This window comes from Lathamus discolor, chromosome 4 (genome assembly GCF_037157495.1).
Source record: "Lathamus discolor isolate bLatDis1 chromosome 4, bLatDis1.hap1, whole genome shotgun sequence".
In the NCBI taxonomy this organism is placed as follows: domain Eukaryota; kingdom Metazoa; phylum Chordata; class Aves; order Psittaciformes; family Psittacidae; genus Lathamus; species Lathamus discolor.
Genome location: NC_088887.1, coordinates 39,650,824 through 39,674,312, shown reverse-complemented (window position 1 = coordinate 39,674,312; position 23,489 = coordinate 39,650,824). Strand labels below are relative to the sequence as shown.

General features: G+C 38.6%; 1 protein-coding gene across 4 annotated transcripts in view; it reads left to right on the top strand.

The window, feature by feature from the left end:
• PRRG1 (proline rich and Gla domain 1) overlaps nucleotides 1-22,579 on the top strand; it is a 33,226-nt gene extending 10,647 nt beyond the window's left edge. For 3 of the 4 annotated variants that reach the window (XM_065677203.1, XM_065677204.1, XM_065677205.1), the window contains exons 2-4: nucleotides 6,212-6,261; nucleotides 10,382-10,542; nucleotides 18,488-22,579. In XM_065677203.1, the coding sequence (XP_065533275.1) occupies nucleotides 6,212-6,261; nucleotides 10,382-10,542; nucleotides 18,488-19,012 (736 nt within the window). In that variant the 3' untranslated portion in view covers nucleotides 19,013-22,579. The remainder of the gene's footprint in view (nucleotides 1-6,211; nucleotides 6,262-10,381; nucleotides 10,543-18,487) is intronic. The other variant, XM_065677206.1, reaches the window with a different exon arrangement.
• The last annotated feature ends 910 nt before the right edge of the window (nucleotides 22,580-23,489 follow it).

Sequence of the window (23,489 nt, the reverse complement as noted above, 5' to 3'; positions counted from 1 at the left end):
CCATGATGAATCTGTTTTTCTGTTTCTGTTGCCTTTTGCCCTTTCCTACTTTATCAGTCTGAGTTTTCCTACATTCTCTAACTTCCTTATTCTTGTGACACAGTTGCTAATGCAGATCACCACCATATTCTGACACCTTGTCTGTGCTGGCTGAGCTCTTTCCCTGTTCTCATCTCTTCAGCGTTATTTGACTTGCCAGTTTGCAGCCGTCTGTAGAGGCTGTGGCTGGTCCTGAGCAGGGTGTATACTTTCTGACTGCCTGCTTTCTGATGGTGAAAATGAGTAATGATTTACAACCGCCAAAGGCACCGTGCTTCCTGAGATACTGCCGCAATTGGTAAACCCCATCTGTACTTCAGTGAGAACATTAATGGCTTTTCTCTGTTCTTGGTCATTTATCTTTGTGGAAAACTTATGGTAGCACAGAAGAAGAAATCTCCGTGTCAGCTTTAGTTAAAAGCTACTGGGGGAGGGGAGGGTGGAGAGAACAGAAAGTAACACAAATTCATTAGTTTTGCATCCAAACAAAATCAGGATAAAAACGTGTCCTTCTGCGAAAACTTTATTTAATTGTTCACCAGTCCCACTTGAAAAAGGAGAGAAATTGGTTGTTATGTCAACACTTAGATGAATTATCAAGATAAATACTCCAAATTTTAATTCCCAAAGCATAGTGGGATTGTCTAACGTAAAGCAGCAATGTCTTTTAACTGTAGCTTATAGAAGACTGAGATGTCTGAAATGCCACTATGTAAGCAGCTCAAAAAGGCACAGTCTCTTGAGGATTTATGCAGTTTTGGTTTCAGTAGAGACGCAGTTACATGAGTGTTCACAAGAACTGCCCTGGATTGTTCCCATGCACTTTAAACCAATGAAACCTGCCAAGGAAAGTCTCCTGAAGGGAGAGTGTTGTTACTTCTCCCACATGTCCTACTGGCCAAGCGTGTGCATCAGAAGATTGACCTTGTCTGGTTTTGAACGGGAGGAGAAGGAAGAGATATCTTATAGCAACTGCCCATTTGAGCCAGGGGAGTCTGGAAGTAACCAAAGAATAACCAGCCAGAATATCGCCACAGCTTTAAAATGACAAAAAACACCTAAACAGATGTGCTGGTTTGGGCTGTGAGAGTTTTTCTTCATAGTAGCTGGTATGGGACGGTACTTTGGGATTTGTGCTGGAAACAGTGTTGGTAGCACAGGGATGCTTTCGTTATTGCTGGCCAGTGCTTACACAGAGCCAAGGCCTTTTCTGCTCCTCACGCCACCCACCAGTGAGGAAACTGGGGTGCATGTGAAGTTGGGAGGGGACACAGCTGGGACAGCTGACCCCAACTGACCCAAGGGGTATCCCATACTCTTTGGGGTGATGCTCAGCATATAAACTAGGGAAAGAAGAAGGAGGGGGGTGGGGGACATTTGGAGTGATGGCATTTGTCTTCCCAAGTGATTGTTACGTGTGGTGGAGCCCTGCTTTTCTGGAGATGACTGAACACCTGTCTGCTGGTGACAGGCAGTGAATGAATTCCTTGTTTTGCGTTGCTTGCATGTGAAGCTTTTTCTTTACCTGTTAAACTTTTTCACTTTCAGTCTTCCTCCCTCCTCATCCCAATGCGAAGTGAGTGAGTTAGTGCCTGTGTGGAGCTTAGTTGTCAGATGGGATTGAATTGTGACAGTCCTTTTTGGCACCCAACATGGGTCCTTTTCAGCACGTGTCGCAGTTACTTTGGAAGAAGGGGTAATGAGGCAGAAGCCTAGACTTCAGTCTTAGTCATCCAAAGTCCTGTCCAGCTGCCGTCAGGATGAGCCACCTTCTCTGTGCTAACAGGGTGGTGTTGGAGAGTTGTACTCAGAGTGCTTGTTCTATGAGTAGTAATGATACATTTTATTGGTTTTAAGGTGAAATGGCAGTCCACTGAATACAGGTTTCTCTTAGCAATCCGGTTTGTGGGTTTGAGTCCATGCGTAATCAAAATTAATGATAATATTTTATAATGCTGTGATTGGGTAGTATCTATAAGGCAGAGTTTTTTTCAGTTCTCTCATTCACTCTTATCCTTGTGCCGGAATATGTCTCAGGTGGGAGAAATCTTTTCTATCCTTGACTGATTAAGTAGCTTCAGAAATGTTCTGTCCCTTTTTATTCCCATCCAAATTCTCTGGAAAACCTTGCTGTTGCAAGCAGACCAAGCTTAATAAATGCAGGCTTCTCCCATATCCTTATCTACAGACTTCCTATTCAAAGAAAAGTCAATGGATTTCTCCAGCATTTGAATGTATTTAAGTTCTTTGGTGTGCTTTTACTGGGGAAAAAGTTATTTGAAACAGGTCATAATAAGAAAAAATTGTAGTCTTCTGCAGCGTTTTTTCCAAGGATGTAAAAGACGCACATGGTGGGACTGGGTTTTTTAGGTAGGCACATAACGTATTTTGAATAAAGGAAGTCAGGCAACTATCATCTGTTTTCCTGTGTAATTATTTGATGTTGTCATTTTTCTTCCAAACAAACCTCCCACAGGAGTGTTTCAGTTGTTGTGTTGCACCTGGTTTGGGGATATGGATTAGAATAGGTGTGTTCATTTTTAGACTGAACATCTACTTATGTTCAAGTCAGTGTCCCTTGAATGGACCTGCTTTCATGAAAAGCTCTAAAAGAACCTACATATTTATAACTTAAAGTTGTATAGCTCTATGTAGCATCTGGTTGTAATTGCATCCCAGTGGCCTCATTAATTGTACAGTTTATAATACCTTGTTAGAATTGTACTGTAGAATGAAAATAGTCACTTCCCTGTTCCCTACCTGGGTGCTGTAATGTGTATTCCCTCCCCATTTTTGAGAGGAGCATGATGGCCTGGCAGTGCTTTAAATCACTGTTAACGCAGCCTGTGAGAATCTAAGTGTGTGAAAATGCTGTTGCTGCTTTTTGTTACGCTTATTTTCTCTTCTCTTTGTAATTTTTTCCCTTAAGGACTTGCTTTGTTCTTTATATTCTGTCTCCCTAGAATATATGACAAGTCAGTGAGTGAGAACAGTGAAGGCAGTTTGGACTTGTGTACCCTACATCAGATCTTCTGTCCTTTAACAGTACATGCTGCACTCAAGTTTCCATTGAACTTGTCAGGGTGTTCCCAGAAGAAGTATACCTGCCAACCGAATATGGTTATCTTGACAAATGCAACAAAACCTTGCAGAAATACTGTCATGAGCCAACAGCTTTCAGTGCTGAAATTAATTGGCTTCCCAATTTAAGGGATACCTTGCACTACTAGAGTGTGATTACCAGCTTTGAAAACGTGCATAACAATATTCTATGCTTTGTGCTTATATGTAGTGTATACAAGGTTTGAGAACTTTCAGGATTTAAAAAAAAAATAGGTTAGTTGTGGATAGAAGTGTAAAGCTCAGTTTGTTACTTCAATATTGTTTAAAATTTCATGCAAAATGTTTTTCCTTAGTAAGACTATAGCCCTTTGGTGGTGAGCACAACTGATGGTAAATAGCAAGGGCTTTGTTAGTATGTCTCCTTTGCTGTCTCATGTGCTTTAGAACTCACTGAATTTCCATTAGGTCATTATACTTTCTACTAGAAGTGGAAGGTTGATTGTTTTAGTTTAGTTTTGTTTCTTACCATTATCCTGGCAGCCAAGTAGGCAGACAGAAAAGGTCACTTGTTGGTCAGGTATGTCAGCTTGCCATTGAACTCAGAATTTGACACTTGGCTATAGAGCTATCCATGCTGCCCACCGTGTTGTCACTTTTTCCACAAGCAAATCTAAGGTGATGTATAACCTCTTCAAGAGTGTGGAGGGGATAATATATAGAAGATAGTTGGAAGAGGGATTCCTAATACAGTAAATACTGGTGTTACTAGTGAGATACTCTCTGTAGAGGATTTTATGTTCTTGCATTGGCATATATATATGAGAAACATTGCTTTTGACACCATAGGAACATCCTAACCTTCAGGAAGGTTCGTGAAGACTTAAAAGCAGAAACTAAATAGAGTTGGGTAGAGAATTAAATGAGTCAGTAGAGAGTCAAGATGTAGTATTGCCAGCCCTCTTCAGCTTTATTATGTACTTGTTTGTTTGATCCCTTCTTCCAAACAACCTTTGAACTATTTAGTCAGTTTGAACCAAGACTGTCAGAGAGTAGAGGACTGAAAAATAATTAAGCTTTCTCTTTTATGTGAAGGGGCAGTTGAGGGCAAAGACCCAAGTGGTTCCTCTGCAGTGGGAGAGTCTGTTCTGTGAGTGTACTGTCTATGTAGTGGCAGGGCAGCCATTCCCTTGTCCTCTAATCAACCTTTTCCCCAATATGTATTTGTCATAGCAAGAAGTTAGCTGTGTTTTGTGGGAGCTTGGAAATGAAGACGTCTGGGGAGATACGGAGAAGGAAGGCAGGAGAGCATAAAAAAAGACACACGTGTAGTAAAATGGACAAAATTAGTTCCAGGTAGATCGAAATACTTGTAATTGCTGTAAGAATTGCAAATTAGAAACTGCAGATTGTTGAAGGGAAGTTTCTGCACCACAGCTGCTGGAAAGCTGTATTTGGTATTTCCTAGAGAAGGGCACGCTGGTTCCTTTTGTAATGGAGGAATGTTGAAGAGAAATGTAATGTGTTTTGCTGCTAATTCAGCAAATCTTCATTTTTGTCTCCAGTTCATAATATACTTGCCTCCATATCCACTGACAAAAAGTGCTGGTGTTTATTCTCCACACACTTTCCACATCTGGGAATGAACATTAGAATACTGACATATAGAAAGGTCATGGTGTTCCGTACCCAGTGTCAGGTGCCAAGGTGGCACTGCCACAATCTGCTTCTGGTGGACTAGATCCAGTAGCAGGGAAGAGGCACATTAGTCTCCTCGTTTCCATCACAGTTCCAGAGCCATCTAGTTGTGACTCACCAAGCCAGGATGTGGATGCATGTTTTGCTTTCCGGTTTGTTTGTTTGGGTTGTGGTATTTGGTTTTTTTTCCAAATGTTGAAATCCACACCCTTACTTGTTAAAGGGTGAAATATCAAAGACTACCTGATTTTTTTTATTTTTATTCTAAATTTAATGCAGAGAAGAGTCCCCATTAGAGAGGGTAAGCTTGGTGAGGTATCTTTCATACGCTGTTGTACTGCTACTTCACCAGAGCAAGGGAGGACTTATGGGTCTTGCTTTTCTATTACTGGGAATCTTGAGCTGCTATTGCAAAAGCAGGCACCTGAAACTGGCAGGTAATAAATGGCAGAAGAAATTCATAATGTAACAGTCGAAGAGAATAGTTACAGCAGTAGCCAAATTTTTTGACCTGCTTGTTTAGTAAAAGCTTGGCAATTTCTTCAGCATAGGTATTTGGGTTGTAACAACGTGACTACCCACAGAATGACACTGATTTTGGCTTTGTTCAAGAAGCAAGGGGCAAAGGTGGTTTTGTCTTTGCATAGAGAAGTCTGCTAAGAAAAATGACTCCAAGAAACTGAAAACAGTCCCTCGAACTACTCTTTCTGCCTTTAGATGTAGTTCTTGTTGGTGTTTTGCCTGGTGGGTGCAATAAGGTTTGGCAGTCCCCTGATTGAGAGCGTCTTTTGTCTGGTCTCTTTCCAAGCACATGCGGGTTCTTGTAGGGTAGATTGGGATCCTCTCATGTATTTCTATTTCCTTTGCCAAATCACAGATCTTGTTCTGCCACTGAACTTTATGCAGGAATCCTGTTTTAATCAGTAGCATACTGTGAATGAATTTGCATGAGTTCATTCTGATTTTAGAAAGTGTGATACATAGACTAAAGATAATTAGTTGACTTGGTGATCTCTGCAGAGTGAATTTAAGTCTTGGATATGGATTAAGTAATTACAGTGGAGAATGTAATACCTTTCATGTCTGATTAGGGAAAACAGTGGTTGCAGATTTGCTTAAAATTATATACGCTTTCTGTTTCATATCAGCATTTTTTGCATATTCTAAATATGGAAAGCTTTGGAAAAGGTTAAAGCATTCACCGTTTCACAACAGTTACCTTTTTTTGGATAGTTTTCCTATACTACTGAATTTAGTCTACATGCAGTATTGGTACAGTTCAAAAAAGGGGTTAATCTTGATCATGGGGTTTCCAACACTCATACATTTGTAGCAACATGTAGAAATCAAGAGAAACTTTTGCAAGTTCATCAGAATTCACAAACTAAACAGGATGTTTCCTTTTTTGTTACAGACTTGATATTTGCAAGTTCCTTGCCTTGACAGTAATCATCATGGATAGCGGTAAGTTTGTTAACTTAGTGATGAGTGTGCATTCTTTATTACTTCCTGTGAAGTGGGCATTAACACACCCCAAAACTATCCTTTGCTTAAAATCCCAGTCAGTTTGCATAAACAATGTCCTCTGCTATTGAACTAGATCTGGTGTTATATAAGACGCAGATCTTTTCCCCCACTAAACTGAACTGGAATCATACTGCTGTTCTAAAAGAGATACTATATGCAGACCATAATAATTGTCTCATATTCATTTGTGGCCTTTTGAAAGCTGGCTGCAGAATGAAGACCACAGAGATGAATTTCCAGCCTGGAGTACTAAGCTTGTCCTAGTAATTTATCATTCTCAGAGCAGAGGTTACTTTTAAAGCTTTTTAAGTAAATGGTCAAATAATCTTTCTCCCTTCTGCTCTGTGCAAACCAAATAATTTTTTCAAGATCACCTACAGAAAGTTTCAGAACTATCAGTAGCTGCACCTTCATACTTAAAATTAAATGTTTATATCTAGTATTTAGTGGTGGTTTTAATCTGCTTAGGTGTTGGTAAGAAGTCAGAAAAAGGAAGACTTAATAGTAGTCTCCATAGAACTGGTTTTGGTGTCCAGAATGCCGTGGGCTTTGCTTCAGCAACACTTCTGTGCCTCAGAATACTTTTCCCATGCTGCTGCTCCCTGTTCCTTCTGTCGCTAAAGACCTGAAGCCTATTTTCTTTGCCTGTGACAGCTCCAGCTGGTAGGCTGAGACGTATTTATCCTCTTGTTTCCTTATCTCTCTCTTTCTGATTCTGATTGAATTTCACCTTGCTAGAGTATCTATTTGCTATTGTGATAAGCACACAGGTTTTCTGGGGAATGCATTATAGATTGATCTGGCTGTATTACTCTCTTCAATAATAGTAAATGAAACTGAGACTTTGGAATGATTTTCTTTGTAGCTGTCTGATGCATAAAAACTTGTTAAAAGCAAAGTGTTACAGTAACACACCGAGCACTAGTGTGTCTGAAGAAATAAACGTGTATTCAAATGCATTTAATTTGGTAGCTGTATATCTTAATCTGTATTCTACAAAAGTTGAAGGAGAGCAAGACTAGATTATTTGTTTCTGTGCCTATCTTATGTAATGCCAAAATAATTTTTTTTCCTTTAGTCCATTTTAATTTTCCCTTTATTTGCTAGTCTCTTTAACAAAGTAAAAAAGAAGTTTTATCTTGCTCCATAATTTTATTCCTGTCACATGCAATTCTTCCCTGATTAACTCCATAGTAACAGCTATAGTGAATTCAACCACACTGTAGCTTGCCTAGGTGCACATCCAGCTCAGAGCAGGTTTTTTTAGTCCCTCCCATGCAACTATAACTGAATGTCTACATGGTGGTACTTTAATACTAAGTAATATGGTTCCATTATCTCATTTTATGGGATTCATCAGGCAATGACTGATTGTCATTAAATTACTATATTTCAGTTGGTATCTCTATCAAGATTGCTTTGATCAGTGTATGTTTTTTTCTTGCTGCGTTTGTATTGACTTCTTGATTGGATTTAAGGTCAATAGGAGTGTGGAGAGCTTCAAAAATGTCAAATAAACCCAGACTAATTAATATACTTAATTTTTCCAGCTTTGTAGGGTCAAAAGCCATTCCTAGTCTGGGCTAATCATGGATTATTATTTATCAGACACATTTAGAATTAATCATTGTATGCTTTATTTTTCTCAATGGGTTTTTTTGTCTCTATGATGTATGCATTTTGCTCTACTATATTGTGAGAGAAGAGACTTCCTGAATATGAATTGCTAAATAAAAAAGTTTGGGGTTTTTATATAGTCATATATTGGCCATTCTTGAATATTGGATTACTTTAATGTTTTGCTGTTCTTTGTCAATGCATTTTGAAGCAGAAATGTATGCTGAGCTCTTTTTGGAAAACTAAACTATTTCCTAGAAACTCATCCCAATGAGTGTATCAAATGCAGTATTTTGTAACATGCCAGCTTCTAAACCTTTTTCAGTTTCTTGCTTTGGTAAATTGAAAAGTGCTTGCAGGAATAGAGACTTGTATATTGTTTCTGAGAGCCAGAGGCTTTGAATTGAGATTCCTGCATTTTCATTTTTCTTTTCCCTCTGCATTTAGTACAAAGCTGTCACAGTTTCTGTCATTGCTCTTTTCAGGAACAGATTCCAGTTGTGAAATGAAATTCCCTAGGTTTTATCTGCTGAAGGGAAACTTGATTTATAGTGTATTATCTGCTCCTCACTGATTCCACATATGGGCACTCTTAAGAGAGTCTGGGCTGTACCTCATTCCACTTCAGGAATGCCCAGAGGAGGAGTTGTTGAGAAGTATAGAGGACTGGCAGTCCATCCCCCTGCATGGCTGCGTGCTGGCTTCGTGATGCAGACATGTCCTTCAGCTCATCATGTTTAGGTGATCACTGAGACATATTGAAAGAAACCAAGCTCTTTAGACCTAGAGGGAAGTCAGAGGAGTGGTGTGGGAAATGTAAAGAAGCCATCCTTTATTCCTTTCCCTTTTGAAGAGATCCTTGCATTTAATTTGTATGTTCAGCCAGCGAATTTACCCAATAGCAGATGCTCATGTGCTCGCCTGTGGTGCTGTAGAAAACCAAAATTGTAATGGGTGTAGTTGTAGAGGTCTGTGCCCTGAACCTCTGGCAGCATCCTGAATAGTGTAATTGTGTAGTGCATTTGTGGACCACATGTATTCAACTAAAAGTATGGGAGTGACTGGGTGTTTTGGAGTTTAATCTTCAAATCTTCATTTAATCCTTTGCAAAAGGAAAATGACTGTCTAACAATTTATAACAAAGTATAACACAAAGACTAAACAAAATTAAAGTAGATCACCCTAATTATGGTAGTAGCCTCATTGCTGAAAAATCACACATCAATCTAAAGCAAAAGCATTGTGGTCATCGTTGTAGACTTGCCTGCTATCCATTTTTGAAACTCAAAATCAGATTAGCAGGGAAAAGAAAACACAGCTGATTTGTATAATATTATAGATAAATCATTTCTTAAACCAGTCAGTCGCTGTCTTTAGCAGATAAGAGTTTGTCTTCCTAGTATATCAGGTGTCTTGGACTAGCTGTAAATGAACCAATGCAGAAACGATTGCACAAGTAGGGAAAGTGGTATGAGTGTATTGAATAATTAGCCCCTCTTGCTGGCACTGAGAGCACAAGAACAGTGTTGCACTGACATGATGTTCTTGCTTTCTGACCTGAAATAGATGGAGAATTTCTGCATTGTTCACTGCAGATGTACCTCCTGGGTAATTCAGTCTGGTGGATTTGGAGTGTGCCAGTTGCTGTGTATTACTGTAAAAATCATTGGGTCAGGGAGTTTGAGGAAAAACTGAAACATCAGAAGAGCTTCCAGCTCTTTTCTTGAACAAAAAACTAAGAAAAGCAAATAAGGAATACTGTGTCAGAACATTTGTTGTCTTTTGAGGCTGTTTTATTTAATTCATTGAATAGGGTGAGGTTTTGTGTATAATTCAAGAAAACAGAAGAGGCTACTTCCCCCACACCCCCAAAAGGTTCACTGTTTCATGGTTGAGATTTCTGGAGTGAAGGAAGCAAGTTTTCTTCAAAGTTGCTTAAGAAAACTTACAGACTTACACCAGAACAGCTGCATTTATCAAAGTTTATGTGACTGGGTAATATTCATAAATACTTATATCAAAAACTTCAGAGCGTTCTGGTTGGGATGCCTTCAGGCAGTTGAAAATATCTTTTCAGATGTTCACAAGCAGTATTTGTTTGTTCTGTGTCATCTTAGTTTAAGAAGTTGCTTGAGCTGAGCATGTGCGTGTCTCTTCTGAGCACTCTTCTTAGGCACCGTCTTCAATGTTGTTTAAGCAGACATGACTGTGATACTGAATGGAGGTCCATCACATTTGACGCATATGACAATAACTACCCCAGCTACTTACAATAATGAACTAAAAGGCCTAGGAAAGGCCTTTTATCATATTAAATAAAGGGGAAGACTTTGAAAAAGCTCTTTTAATTCTCAGAAGCACACTTTGTTTCAGCAGTTCTAGCATGAGGTTTTGGATGTCTATTTCAGAAGTGACCTTTGTTGTCTTTCCTATTATTCAGTGTTCTTAACAGAAGACAAAGCCAATTCTGTGTTAAAAAGATACCCGAGAGCCAACACATTCCTAGAAGAAATAAAGCAAGGTGACATAGAACGTGAATGCAGAGAAGAAATCTGTAGCTATGAAGAAGCAAGAGAAGCATTTGAAAATGAGGAAAAAACGGTAAGTTTTGGTGCGTATGTAAAGATGGCTGAGGTGTATTGGCACTAAATTTTTGGGTGTGCTGAATGATTGTGTGTTTTCCAACATTAGATTTGTTTTTTGCCCGTTTCTTTAAGCAAATAAGGTGTATGGTGGAAATGGATAGTCTGCACAACAGTAACTTTTGAATCCTTTATCTCAAACTGAATTTGAAGGGGGTAGAAGTTTCAAAGATAATTATGCTCATAAGTGTTGTGAAATAGACAGCTGGGAAGAAAAAGAACATGAATTAATATCCCCACTTGAGAAGAGGTAGGCAAATCTGTCATTGTTTGGCAGCACTATTTACCCAAATAATAGCCTATGTACTGGTTATCCTACTATCACACATGTAAGATTGACTTGGATATCATAAATGCAGTTGTTTGTCTTGGAAAAAAGGGGACAAGGGGTAACGGGTTAAAACTTAAACAGCATAAGTTTAGATTGGATGTAAGGAAGAAGTTCGTTGCTATAAGGGTAGTGAGGCACTGGAATGGGTTGCCCAGGGAAGTTGTGAATGCTCCATCCCTGGCAATGTGCATGGACAGGTTGGACAAAGCTTTGGGTGGGATGGTTTAATGTGAGGTGTCCCTGCCCATGGTAGGGGGGTTGGAACTAGATGATCTTAAGGTCCTTTCCAACCCTAACTATTCTATGAAATCACATGATCGAGACTGTTATGGGGAATATATAGTAGCAGAGGGTATAAGTCTTCGTTTATCTCACTCCTGGAATAACTTGTTTATTAACTATGTCCACATGAAATGAGTGAGCAATTCAAAAAGCTTTCTGTTTTAAATATGCCTTCAAATCCCAGGTGCTGGTGTAGCTGGCCAAAGAGTTTAATGCCCAGACTGTTAATAGTCTAAAATAAGGAAAGTCTAGTGGTCTTTTTAAAACTAAAATCTGTTTTGTGACATCTCTCTCTTTGTATTTTTTATCTTGTCCACTTGGTTCTTGGCTTTTCTGCAGTCTTCTGGGGAAATGTGCAACATACACAGCAGTGATCTAAAATATGGAAAGAACAATAATGTGTGTTATGCAAGGGCAGTGATGCATTGACTTGATGGGAATGGAGCAGATACTGCCCACACAAAATTGTTGCATAAGTCTGATGGCTTCTCTAATTAATAGAAGCTTGTTGGCTAATGGCTCTGCAGGCAGTAGCTGCACATCATACCAAACATATCTTTTATTACTTCCCAACATTTAAAAACAGCTCACAGGGTTTTGACAGTGGCATCTGACCTATTTAATGCAATACAGTGAAGAATTTTTAGTATTATTATTATTCAAGACAGACATGGATGAAATTAGGCTGAATTTGATGATAAATGTGAACTGAAAAACAGGTGCTAGAAAATGTGGCTCAGAAGAACAAACAACTACCTTCAGCAAACGCTTTTATCCCTTGCATGTTTTTGCACAGGGAAATTATACTTGCAAGGCCAGTGGGTTAATGGGCAAAGTGGCACAGGGAGCATTGCAGATTTCTTCCAGAATTTACACAGGTGGTACATTCCACTCTTTAGTGACTTGGCTCTACATCAGGTAATAGCAATGCATAAAGGCATACTGAATGCATTAAGTTCTTGGCACCTTTTTGCTGGAGATCATAGCTGGGGAGATGGATAAGGCTGGAATGAGAACTTTCTAATTTGTTAAAATTAAGTAGTAGAACCTGCAGTGTCTCTTCAGAGCTGCTTATTTCTGAAACTTTAAAGTGCATGTACACATACATGTTTTACCTCCCAAATTTGGTGTGGTGTGGCCATTCCTAATGATAGCTCATTATGTAATTAAGAATAAAGTGTACAATGACACAACTTGTGTAAAACTCTAACACAGTATCACTTCTGGTGAAGTATCACAAGAAGTTCAAGTCCCCAGAGGAAAGCATAGCCCAAACATATGGCTTCTCACTTCAGCTTCTTTTCTGCCATTTAGGAACATTTTGTGTTTTGGTAGTTAACATTTCCCTTTCAGAGGTATTTGGGAAATAGTAAAATAGAAACAGTAACATTTCCATCCTTGCTGCAACCTTTGTGTCACAGTGGAGAGAGGGCTTCCAATGAGGTCCTGAACTTTTATCCATTTCTACTACTGTATCATTTTTTGCCTAGCTGCTTTATTCTGTTGTTGGTAGCTTGCTAATGGGCCAGGCTCTGCTCATGTGCAGTTGTGCCTGACCAGCCTCTTTTACTCAAGGCTTTATTTAGTCCATTGTTCTCCAGCTGTATCCATCCTTACAGCCACTTAGGTAAGACTTAACTTCTGTGTCCCACAGGAAGGAAATGGATGCAGTAGACTAGCATTATGGTACAGTATGTTCAGAGTGACAGATGCAGCGATTTCGTAATATAGGTAGACTGGAATTCAGATAGGGTCTGCAGCTTGTTTAGCTCACGGTAACTGTTTTGTGACATCTCTCTCTTTGTATTTTTTATCTTGTCCACTTGGTTCTTGGCTTTTCTGCAGTCTTCTGGGGAAATGTGCAACATACAGATGCATAATATTGAAATAATACCAAGCAGTTCCCTCAAGTTATTTTTGTTGCATGAGTTTTTCTTGGAAGTTAGCACAATGTATGTTAAGTGTACGTGCATAGCTGTAATGGAAATATTGAATGCCTTTAACACTATGTAGGCTTGGGGATTTTGATAGGTTCAGAATTATTATTTAAAATTATAAAGGGATTATAAAGACAATACAATTATGTTAGTAAGACTAGAGCCAACATGGAAGAATTTGCATGGCTTTGTGGATAAAACAGAATATGAAAATCAGTGCTGACAAATGTAGTGCATGTGCAGGAAAAGGGAACATTCATTGTATATATGAATAGCTCTGAACTTGGGGACAGGGTCTGAATTTGAATCTGTAAAGACTTGTATTTAATTCTTAGCAGTCAGACAAAACCAAAACAAAATAAGAGCTTGAGTACTAGGAATAGGAAGAAAGGAAAAGTGATGGAGAACATAGTTATGTCATTGTACAACTGCATCTTGAATGTGCTAAATACAGCTCTGACCTCCCTATCTCCTAGAAATCAAATTAGTAGCTGAGGAAGGAGCAGAGGGACAAGTGTGACAGTTGACCAAAGATATGAAAAGACTTCTGTAACAATAATAGATGTTGAAAGAGTTAAATGAGGGAATATGTGAAGATGTCTGTGATGAGCGTAATGATCGAACTGAGGTCAGTCACTTGCCATCCTTCTGACAGGAGAGCTAAGAGAACCTTAAAGGAAACTGGAAGGTGCAGCTTCAAAGCAAATTGAAGTGCCTCTTCTCACCACAGATAATTGAGCTGTGGACTGCCTTGCCACAGGATGTCTTGGATCCTGCAAGCTTGTGTAAGTTTAGAGAACAATGATATAAATGAATGGAAGATAAATCAATCTGGAGCCATTGAATAAGAGAGGTCAGCTTTGGCTGATGGAAGTTCTGCAAGTACAAATATTTGAAGCTGGGAGAGTATTGCTGTCTGCTTTTATTTGAACTCTTCATCCAGGAGTCTCTAATGATTGTTGTTAGAGAGAAGGTAACAGATTAGGTGAACCCTGGGTCTGATCGAGTAAAGCTGTTTATTTGTAGTACCTGTAGCCTGCAGGCAGCACTGTATGTCATCACTGGTCAGTTGTTAGAGGTTGCTGGGAGACTCAGAGATTTATTCAAAGGTTTCTGTGCAAAGTATTTGGGTATGATTGAAGCACTGATACTAATTTTACTTAAATTAACTAATTTTTTAAAATTATACTGCATGAAGACTTGAAAAGTTAGAAATCGCAGATCTTCATTTGTGTTTAAAATTTCCCACAAATTTTAAGTATTACAGAAAATTGCAAGGTTATAGCTCCATTCTAGCAAAACAAGCTACTAAAAAGCTTAGCAAGGAACTCAAAACTTGTCAGCACCAGATCTGTCATCAAGTAAGACTGCTAACATAAGTCTGTGTGTAGTTATGGGTGCTGGAAAAATACCCAGAAGAGAAGAGGTGAATCTTTTGCTGCTACCTGGAATTGAGGGCAGACCAGAAGAAAACAGTGTAGCAGGTACCCTTACTTCCCATTATTGCCTTGTTCACATCCTCGCCTAATGAATACCAAGCAGTCTCCTGTCTGGCATATTATTAGTCTACCTTTAAAACAAACCAGACAATTTACCAAGAATCATTTGAGGTTGGCGATGCTGTCAAATGTAGCAAAGGCCTCAGCTGAAATTCTCAGCAGGGTGTGAATCTCTTAACTTTCATGTGGATTCTTTATTTGAATCATCATTCAGATCCAGTCGACTGGTGCTCTGTTCTGAGAAGTATTAGAAATAAAAGGGAAGCAAAATTCTGGCAAATTGGCCGCAAGTGTCTTTGTGTGGGATACCCTTGAGAATTCATTTTGATTATTTCCAACTGGATTTGCCAAAGCAGTAAGGGACATTGAGAAAAGTGGTTCTCAGGAATAAATGTTAGATGTTTTCTAAGTTCATTGCAGTTATATGATTCTGGCCTGTTTATCTTAGTTTTTCAGCCTTTTTAAGGCATATATGCCTGGTATTCCCACCTGTACAGCATTCAAGGGTAAATGGTTATTGGGGTATTCTTTTCATAAAACAAGAGGTAATAATTTTGTCAAGTAGTAGTAGTCCTTTTTGTTGTTGGTTTAAGAGACCAGCAACTGTGAAAGGGATGTTTGTGCTGTGAGTTCTCCAGCTTTCAAATTACTCTAAATTTCTATGCGAGTTGTACAGCTGCTTCGTAAGTTTTCAGTACTTCCCCCCTCTTGGTTTTTTTCACAGCAATTTGTACAAATGCTCACACTGTGCAAATTCACCCAAGTTCCTGTGGTTTTGTTGGGCTGTGATTTGACTTTGACTAGGTGGCTTTTCCTCTTCCTGTGCTTTCACTTCACAGTGCAGTGTAGCTGTGTGGTGACAGAGCAGAGGGGAAGCTGCTTGGCAGCTGTGCAACTCCAACCAGAAGTATTAGTTTCCTAAAGTTCCTGTCAATTCTATCACTCTGGAACTAACAGTATTTGTGCTTCTCTGAGATCTGGCTTGCAAAAAATTCAAGCTAGAAACCTGTGGTCTGGTACAGCTAGTAAGATTTTGGTTGGTGGGATTTTGTGGGTGGTTTTTTTGGTTTGTTTTTTACTTCCCCAAAGAGGAATATTTAAGGAAAGATTTTAATTTTTTTTTGTTTGTTTTCCTAATGACAAAAGTATTTGTTTCTTAGTATTTTTCACCTGTGTGCAGACCTTTCTTACTTCGTTTCTGTAAGATAGCCTTAGATCTAAGGCACTGTAACTTTTGACAGGGGCATATGTGTCTAAACTGTTGGAATTTCTTTTGCCTTGCATGTAAATAAAAATGGACACTAAACAATTTTCATCCTTAAAGCAGTTTAAACTCATATCTTAAGCTCTTTATGCACCTGTCTTGTCACACCATCAACCTGAACATCCCTCGCAACCACACACCCTATTCTGAACTAATTGTCTGCCACTCTGGGAAAATAGCTTTTCTGCTGCTTTGCCGTGTTGCAGAGTGACAAGGAAAGATGCTGTTATTCCAGCTTTCTGAAGAGGGCACAGACATTTTCTCCAGTAGTTAGAGCTGAGCTAGGAGTAACATGGAAACAATACTAAAATACAAGTCACAACTTACTACCCTTCCGTCAGAGAAGGTGTATTTCCTCTGCAGTCTGCAACACAGAATATATTGCTAGGGGTAAAGTGGGATTTCTTCTTTTTCATCAAAACTACCTTTTTCCTCCACAATCTTTAAAATAACACATTCTTGCACACTATACTTGATGACTTCCAGTAAATCTTTGCAACTTTGCCCTCAAAACCAAACACTGTACCATTTTGTTCTTTGCTGCTGTTGAGGCAAAAGAACAGTGAAGTTGGAAGCTTGGTTCCAGTACAGACAGCAGGATTTAATAATCCTAATGAATCCTTTTATGCTTTTTAAGTCAACAAATATATTATTTATTCTGCTAAAGAATCTAGTTAGTCATATTCAAACTGGATGGAAAGATAATAGGTAACATCTTAACTGTCTGGTGATTGGGTGGGGAGACATGAGGTGTTGCATTTTGTTGGCTTTTGTCATGCAGAGATCTCAAAACCCCTCAGCTGTGCAGCTAATGCAAGTTTTTAATGTTAGTTCCCCCCCTCAAATTTGTTTTCTCCAAAATGCACACAGTTGGTCTGGTTCTCACTGTGGAACAATGCGTCAAGGAAGGCCTTTGTAAATGAGTATCTGTGGAGGTTAGTCCATCTTCCCAGAGTTGCTTACTTTGTTTGAAGTCGGTGCTACTTAGCTTAAGGTTATTTGGACGTGGGTTTGCATCAGAGGATCAGAGGGGCAGTGTGACAAACCTGCTTGTGATGTCAGGCCTTGGAATGTAGGAAAAATACCTGATCCTGGATTGCTGTAGGAATTAAGATTTTTATTTTTTTTTATTCCTTTTATTTAAACTTGCATTGACTATTGGTATAAGAACAACTGAATTTGTTTTAAAAATGTACAGGATAGTCAGCTATTCCATACACATGGCATTGCTCTTAAACTTAGTGAATTCTGATGAAGCATTATGAGCATGTGTTTTGCCCATGGGGTCCTGGTCCTTTGCACAGGGCAAGCTTAAACCCCACGCTAGAAGGGCCATGCTGCTTCTGGACTCAGGCTACTGTACTGGTACTATCTAACACCAATCGTGGCAGCAGTCATGAACTAAAAAATTTATGGATCTGATTTGTCTGTGCACAAAGCCAGTCAGCCTGCAACCTAAGCGCATCACTTACTAATAACTGAGCACTGTCAATACTGATTTTACCTGGTGACTATTTTATAAATACCTGCATGTGAGTATGTGTGCTGTCACTTAAAATGGATGCTGGCCTGAGTATGAATGAGTCAGGCCTCTGCATCTTAAAAGAAAATAGTTCAGAGTTTCTGGCATGGATTTGAGGGTTGTGGGGCTTTTTTGTATTTATTTTTTATTTTTTTATTTTTATACATGACTATAAAAGTGGAAGTGCTGCTTAGTAGGAGAGATCTTATATTACAGGTGAGGATTACTACTTTTTGAGGCATGGTATGCTTTTTGTACTGTTTTTTCATAGCATTCACTGCAGAGAAAATTGGATGGCAATGTAGTCTTTGTGTTCCTGCTTGTGCATATTAATATAGCAAAAAGTACTGTCATGTACTGGTGTGCATCTTTATTTTCACTTGGTCATATTTTCTTTCTTCCACGTTCTGTTCCGTTTATCTGTAGCTGTGTTGTCAAAATTTCCAGAACATAATAAGCTGTGTAATATTCTCATAGTGCTGGAGCTATTTTTAACTATAAATAGAGGACCTGAATCAACTCAAAATAAGCTGACAATTGCTTTATGAGCCAGAGAGTGAGGGAAGTCTAAATTACAAGATGACAGTGTAACATAGTTGTGCTTTGCCAAATGTCATTCTGAAAGAGTATTTCCCTGTGAAATTGTATTAGTAAATTACTACAAATTTAAAACAAAGGAACAAAGTACTATCTTTTACCTTGAGCGATGCTGAAAAATTTTAATCCACCAGATGGCTTATGTGCATGCTGATCAGATATTATTGTTGTTGCTGTTATCCTAGTCCTGTCTGAGCTGTATGTTTTTAAATATTAAGTGTAGACACAGGAATCTTAAAAGCAGTGAGGAATTGGTTTTAAAAAAAAAACAAAAATTCTTTTGTATCGCTAATCACATCAGAAGAAAATTTGAAAGTTTATGGTGTGTGCTTATCCATACCAGTTCTTAGTTTAATCATCAGTATTTTAAATGCCTGTTTTGTTTTCTCATTCATTTGAAACAACTTGATTACAGTGATTGTTTTTTTTAACTGTCCTGTAGTTTCTGACTTATCCTGTCTTGCTCTTCTAGAAGGAGTTCTGGAAAGTCTACAAAAACGGACTTCAGGGAGAAAGTAACACAGGACATACCTGGTATTCATTTTACCTTGCATTTCCATTAATCATTGGCCTTTTCATTATCCTCATTGTCATTTTTGTCATATGGAGATGCCTGTTTAAAAAGAAAATGCGTAGACAGTCGGTGTACATGCATAGGGGAGCCCACGAAGCGATGGGTGATGGTGCTGTGGCTGATGGCAGAGGTCCTCTTCCGCCGCCTCTCAGCATTCTTCATTCCCCACAGGAGGAAATGTATGAAGTCAGTGGGCTCTCTCCAGGAGATCTGAGCTATATGGATGGACGGTCAGACTCAATATCCACAAGGCTCTCAAACTGTGATCCTCCTCCTTCATATGAGGAAGCCACTGGTGAAATCAGTACGAGAAGAAGTGAACCTGAACAACAGTTAGATCCCCCCCCAAAGTATGAAGACATTGTGAATTGTAGTTCAGCCGGTGCAATTGCACTATCTCCTATTGTCACCAGTACTAAGTAAAGCAAGAAGAGTTCTACGGACTTTTTAAAAATTACTAATCATTTTGTAGCACTTTATCTTGGCTTATTATGCATTTCTGTAATTTAATGGACTTGTATGATGAACTTCACTTTGGGTTTAGATCTACTTTTTCTTTGGGTTTGGGATTTTTTTCCCTTTTGGCAGGTCTTAAAAATTAAGGACTCTGCATTGAGAGTATACTGCAGATACAAACGTGGTGCTCTGTCATATTTCTCAAAAGCAGGTCTGTGGTGAGGATGGCACTTATTTTAGTCCAAATATTGTCCACATTCCCCACAAGATTTATGGAATCTCCCCTTTCTTACTGCAGACTGTCAGAATTGCCTGAAATAGGGAATCCTTAAGCAGCATTTTAGACAGTTATTTACACTAAAGGGGACTGATTTTGCAGTATTGCCTTTTGTCCAGTTGGTTTCTTTTTCTCACTTGGATTTTTGTTACAATTTGCACCCTATCATGGGCCCTTGAAGCAGTAAGCCGTTGTGTTCAAACCAGTATCTCATTAAGAGTATGCTGGTGTAATAGCAATAATTTCAGAGTCCTAGCACAAGAGGTGTATTCTAAAGCTTTTGCTATTACAACTCAAAATTCTGTACATGTTTAGAAGCTAACAATCCAAGACACTACTTAGTGAATTTAATACTGTACTACTTTTGTCCATGCTCTGACTTTCCTCTTGCTTTCCTATCTGTTTTTACTTGTGTATTCTAGAGATGAGGAGTGTGTTTATGTTAAGTTTAGAACTTGAAAGTGCATGCAGCAGTAAATAATGAAATACCGAAATACGTGAGTGGATGAAATCCTGATAGTAGTCTTCCTACCATAGTCTTCACTGGGACCAGGATATTATCCATAAGCTCAGAAACCCATAGATATTACTTTCCTTCTAAAAGGGGGAAAAAAGGAAAAGCATTCAGTGTATGTGTGTGACTTTTTTTCCCCCAGCTGTTATATAAAAACCTGTTCCTCAAATCCTGATACTCTTTGCCTCTTGAATACTTACATGTGGCATGTGTGCGCCTTACCTTGGTTGCTATGGAAATCCTTTGCAGAGAACGTAACCATTTTTTCAACAACAAATATATTTATTGCTTATCAATTCCAACAGGGTGCTTCTGTTGCAAGAGTTAACTATGTTATAATGAAATACAACTACTTAAATTTTTCATTGTTTCTAAGAACAGCGTAGTGCTCTGATCAATGAGATGAACACCTAAAACACACTCCATTCTCAGTGTACACAAGCCTTTTTTTCCACAGTTCTTAGATTACAGGTCCTCATCAGAGTAAGGGTTCCTGGGAAGCATGTTAGTCGAGCCTGGCTCCAGAAGTTGCTGCCTGACTCATTCCAGCTTTGAGCATGGGACCCACCTGCTAAGGCAGAACCAGGAGGACACATGATGTGTATTTTTTAGAACACAATGTAGGCATAGCCCCAAGTGTTAAGTCTGGAGTGACTTTTTGAGGCTGAAGACAAGTGGATTTCTGTCAGACTTGATGCAAGTTAGAATGGAGGCTTGTACAGAATTTCAACCACCTGATTTAGACACTGATGATAGTTAAGGTGGTACAAGCTGTAGTGTGGCAATTCTTTTTTTCCCAGCTTGATTTAAAACTTCATTGCTTTGTTTAGCTTCTGAATACTCATTTCAGTTTTCTTCCCATGCTAATGTAGCTGGCATTACCTTTCATATTGTTCTGTGTTCTACTAATGAATTATCACCAATTGAAATGTATGAGACTTGAAGGACTACTGTGTTGACTTTCCTACAGCAGAAGCCCAAACTGCATCTTGTTCCAAAGACCCCAAATGAAAGGCTAGTGGCATCCATTTGAAATTGCTGTTATTGTCCAAGATGTATGCTGGTGTCTTCTGTCTCATGGGGGCTTGGTCCATCTTCCCTAAGAAATTTTACAGAAAGCTGCTGAAAAGAAATGTATGGTCATAGATGGGTGTGCGTATGCACAATTCTGTAAGAATCTGATGTGATATATTGACAAATGAAGATAGGATTTTATGATTAATTTTAGTTCTCAATTTTGATGAAGAGTAGGTTGCCTAAGTTGCCTACTGAGGACACTCACTGGCTAAGGCAACTTGCATTAAGAGTTAATAGATGAACTCCAGGCCAAACCATTGTCAAAACCTTAACCTATATTTCTTTTATATGATAGTTATTGGGCAGATAAGTGCAGTGTTTTAGACACTTGCAGTAAGAATTGCCTGGGTCTTAATTTTGGACTTTCTGACCTTTTCTTTTGAAGTGGTTTTAGCTCTTGTGTGTCCCGAGCTGCCACTTGTAGAAGTTAAAGCTCCTTTTTTACTGAGCAAGAATTAATATACTGCTTTAGGCAGACGTTACCAAAACAGTGCCTCATCTCAACATGCAGGAACCACCTCAAAAAGAGCTGGTATTTCAATGTCCATGCCATATTGGCATCTCCTGTGCCTGCCAGCACAGCTAGTAGTTTTACCAGTTTGGATATAGACTTTCCTGCAGGAAATGCATGGAGATTGCCCATTTCAGATTAGGTCATTCAGCAGACATCATCATCCCCTGAACATGGGCAATTTAGTTTAGAGATGAGCTGGCTTTGCTTCCTCTTCTGTTTTAATTACTGTGTATTCCACTGCCACTTCTAATGGTTTTATGTTTCTGGCTCCTAACTTGAACATGTTGGTTTTATGTGCAATACAGTAATGATGCTCATACTTCAAAAAAAGCCACAACCAAATATCTAAAGTGATCTACAAGTTTAATTTCTTGGGTTATGCCTTTTCCATGTACATGAGCATGAAAGCCATTGTGGGTTATAAGCTTACGTGTTGGTGAATAGATTTCATAATTAAACAAAACTTGCGTAGGACAGTTATCCAAATGTATTTCCTCTAAGACATGAACAGCTTTCTCCACGTTGGAATAATGTCAAACTAGAAATTGTTTTGTTCTTATTTATGAAATGTGTGAAAATAGCTTAGTCTTGTGCCTGGCTTTTCTAATCTGATTGAAAAATAAAATTTCATTTGTACTGGGTTTTTATACAGCTTTTTTTTTTTTTTTGCCTTTTTTTTTTTTTCCGGATCACTTTGGTCTTTTACCTATCCTGTAATTGCACTGTCATGCAATAAATATTACAAATGTATAGTTGTACCTCTCTAAAGGTTTTGCAAGTCTCAATGCAGTACTGTCTTGACTGATGATACGAATTGTCACGGACACTGCCTTTCCCACTTCTGAATATATCCTTGAATTTTATCTTGTATTGGGACTGAGATGATTTATCTACTAAAACTAGCTTAAATATGTGTCACTGTTTCAAGAAATGACTTAATTATTTGTTTAAATGATATTTAGAATTAGTGAAGGTTGTTCTGTCTTCACTGGATGTAAATAACCTCTGATTACAGTATTACATCCTTTAAAGGGGTTTGGTTTACATTAAATTATCCTATTTAAACATTTTTGCCTATGTTTATAGAAAATTTTTTGTAACATTTGTTTTTCAATATGCTAAATAAAATTTTTTAAGATGCCGCTTTCCAAATGAGTTCTACACAACTACAGTGGGAATTTACTTTGTGTATTTAAGTGGTGTTCTCTTCATTTCCATTGTTGTATGTACTTAATCATTTGCATTGAATCAGTTATTTTGATAACTTAAAATACAATTTTGTTTGCAAAGACTTGATATTCTTTCAAAGTTCAGGCTGTTTTAATCAGATTTGTGAATTTATTTATTTACCTTTAAAAAAAAAAAATAAGGGCATTTGTTGTAGCCATAACTAAATAACAGTCATAGGCAGGCAGAAAGCAGAAACTGTTCTCTGTTATCAGGTGAAACAGTACATTGTAGCAAAAAATGTTTAGATCAGAGATCTTGATTTCAAAGTTGGCATCAGCCTTTTGAAAGAAATGGACTGCAAAATTTTGCACTGGCTTCGGGAATGATGCATTAATAGTGAACAAAAGGGGGAAAAAAACCAACAAAAAACTAAACAAAGAAAAAAGCAACCTTGCATAATGATTCCTGCTGGAAACTAAAGATCTCCATTCCATTCAAGACAAACTTTGTGTCATCCTTTCTCACTCAGCTTCTGATAAATAGAATAATACGTCCCTGGTACTTTTCAGTGGTTTACCACGTGACTGGAGTCTGTTGCAGGCATTAGTGAAGCCCAATGGGAGGTAGGTAGCTTACAGCGTCATGAACACGAGTGCTGTTTTGTACTGGTCATAACAACAGTGCAGAAAGAGTCGCTAAACAAAGTGCGTGGGACTTCCCAAGCCATCATGTGCGTAGTGGGTCAGCTTTTATTTGCATAGCTCGGAACAGTGCTCCGTGTTGGGTTAAGTGGCATTTGCTGTGCACGTACACGTTCAGTGTCCTGACCATACATCCATCAGCGCTAGCTAACCTGTTTGCACTTGGTTCAATGCATGATTGCCTTTGCATG